The sequence below is a fragment of the Frankliniella occidentalis genome, unplaced genomic scaffold, assembly GCF_000697945.3.
Source record: "Frankliniella occidentalis isolate FOCC.00 unplaced genomic scaffold, Focc_3.1 Scaffold10, whole genome shotgun sequence".
NCBI lineage: Eukaryota > Metazoa > Arthropoda > Insecta > Thysanoptera > Thripidae > Frankliniella > Frankliniella occidentalis.
The window spans coordinates 2,034,176-2,036,876 of NW_026267140.1; the positions used below are offsets into that span (position 1 = coordinate 2,034,176).

General features: G+C 67.1%; 1 protein-coding gene across 6 annotated transcripts in view; it reads left to right on the forward strand.

The window, feature by feature from the left end:
• The first annotated feature begins 485 nt into the window (after nt 1-485).
• The window catches only part of LOC113209788 (proline-rich protein 36-like), a 37,756-nt gene continuing 35,540 nt past the window's right edge, over nt 486-2,701 (forward strand). For all 6 annotated transcript variants that reach the window (XM_052277441.1, XM_052277444.1, XM_052277443.1 and 3 more), the window contains exon 1: nt 486-608. In XM_052277441.1, the coding sequence (XP_052133401.1) occupies nt 592-608 (17 nt within the window). In that variant the 5' untranslated portion in view covers nt 486-591. The remainder of the gene's footprint in view (nt 609-2,701) is intronic.

Here is a 2,701-nt window from a genome sequence, read left to right on the forward strand (position 1 = left end):
AACACAAACGCAATCGTGTGTGAGTGTGCCTGTGTGCGCGCGCGTAGGTGTCGATGTGTGTGTGAGGGGGGGGGGGGGGTGAATGTTTATACGAGAGTGTAGGTGTGCTCGTAGGTGTGTATATGGGTAGGTTGCCGGCGCACGCGTGCCTGTGTTGTGCTCGTGCGTTGGTTACCTGCGTGTGCCAGCTCGTGAAACACGATATACAACGAGGGGTAAAAACTCGTAGCAGCATTCGCGTCTGCGGCAGCAAGACGCACACACATAGCGGGACAATGGACATGATCGTATAACCAACTAACCGACAGGGGCGCGGGTGGAAGGCGGGGGGGTGGGGTGGAGGGTGCAGCACCCCCGCCCGCCGTTCCCTTCGGTAGGGGCGGCCGCCGTGCGCTCGGTGGGGGGCACCGGGAGCCCCCTCCAGCGCGACTCCAGCGCGGCGGGGCCCCGGAGCGGCCCGGGAGCCCCGTTCGCTCTCCAGTCGCCGGAGCCGCGCCACCCAGAGACAGTCGGCGCTCGTCGCGAGTGCACAGTGCGGAGCAGTGCGGAGCAGTGCGGACCGCGTTCACTGGGATACGACTCGACGACAACATGGCCGCGACCGCCAGGTGGGTACAGGGAATTGCTGGGGGCCGGACCTGGGGCGTGTGCTCCGCTCGGTGACCTCCCCGGGAACCGCTGTGCTGCGTCGCGAGACACTCCGCGTTGCCCCCGGAACACGCGTTGCACGGCGGTACAGGGCGCAGGACGCGGCGCAGGTCGCGGCGCAGGTCGCGGCGCAGGACGCGGCGCAGGACGCGGCGCAGGACGCTTGTTAATAAGAGGAATAGCCCGGGCCCGGGGTCGGCACTTTCGTCACCGGGCGGCTTTGGTCCCCGCCGATGATCGAATCCTCGCGTCGCCCGCCGGCCCGGCGTTGCGTGGAGGCCCGCTCAACTTGGGCCACTTGTGCCAGGCGGGGTGGAGCGGGGTGGGGCGCGGTTCCGACGCGCCGCCGCTGCTGCTGGAACCGGTTGGTGGCGGTGGCGAGACGCTTGGACGGACGTAAGGGGCTGGGTTTGGACCCGCTTATGGAACGGCGATGTTCGCGCGGTATTGCCACATCCACGTAAGCGGCAGAGGCAGAGGATGAGGACGCGGCGCGACTTCCGACATTGAGGGGCATGCCCCACGTGCACGAGACACTGCGGCTGTCGTGTGAAGTACCCAACTTGGCAGCTTGGGCACGTGGCGCCGTGACCGTGCAGGTGCAAGTGGGGAAGGGACTGTCGGTGTGAATAGTGCAAGCCGTGGCGTGCAAGCGTAGCGGCTGCTGGGCCCGGAGCTCACCTGGAGACTTCGACGCACGAGTGGGGCTAAGGGGTTCGGCGCTCCGGACCGACTGATGAGTTGGCGCGGGTGTGTGCGAGAGAGAGAGAGAGAGAGAGAGAGAGAGAGAGAGAGAGAATGAGTTAGTTTTGCCTTGTGAAAGTAGTGCCTGGGGTGCGCGGGGCTGTCAGCCTTGCGAGTATCTCTCTCTCCAGTCCACTTTCGTCCGGGCCGCCTTCCGATCTTTGTCCTGCTGCCCGCTGACCTGGCTTGTCTCCACCCCGCCCGCTCGGCCGGTGTACGTTGCACTTGTTTCTCTTTCATACTCCGCTCTCCCCTCCTCCCCGCCGCGACTCTCCCTCTCGCGTCGGCCGTGCCAACACACGCCAGCGGACTGTACCGGCCGGTCCGGGCGCCCCTTTGGCGCGGGCTGTACCGGACCAGGAGCCCGCCCCGCCCTGCCCGTCCTTGCCTTGGCAAGGCCCTGTCCTGTCCCGCCCGGGCTGCGCCCGGAGAGAGAAACTCGGCCCGGTGACCTGTTCGCAGTCAGCACCGCGACAACAACAAACGCAGCCAGCAACAGGCTTATACTTCTTTTTTGCCCACCCGTTTGCGTCCAAAAAGTCACTTCCACTTTTAGGGAAACTCTCCGGATGTGGCGCACCCCGCCGCCTGTCTCTGCTCACCCACCTCTCCCCCCGCTCTGCCAGCGCGTTGATGGGCGTTCCTTCCCCCGCGGGGGTTGGCAACAGCGAGAAGACCGCCTGTCGTGATTCACCCCGCAGTGCCACCGGCACCGGGGCGGGGGCGACCGTCCCGCGACCGCACTGCATCAGCCCCAAAGCCCTGCCGCCGGCGTGCAGGGCGGCGTGCACTGAGTCACCGACACGACCCCTCCGCACCTCGGCACTCAGCGCCCGCTACGCTCCAACGGTATCGGCTCGATTCGGCACTGCTTAGCTCGCCGCGCCGCGCCACGCCACGTCGCCACGCCACCTCGCCGCGCACGCGACACACCGGGTGTTTAACGGGACAATGGCTTGCATCACTATGACGGAGGTGCAGGCGGTCATGTGGGCGGGAAGTCATGGTCCTTCTGCGGTGCGGTCCCCCCGACTGCCGCGCCGCGCCACCGCCCGCCAAGTGACTCACGACACGAAGCTGTGCTTGCACGTGGAGTGGTGGGGCGTTGGGGGGCGGCGCGGCGCGGGGCGGGGCGTGGGGCTGGCGCCCGCACAGCAGATAAGACGCGCCCTGTGATGGAACAGTCATCTCCCTCCATAGGCCCCTTACGGACTCTGCAATCCTTTGCTGCTCCCGTGGTGCGCGTTGTGTTGCGCTGCTGGCGCCCGCTCCGTCGAGTGCGTAGCCAGCCTCGGCGCGTGGGTGGACG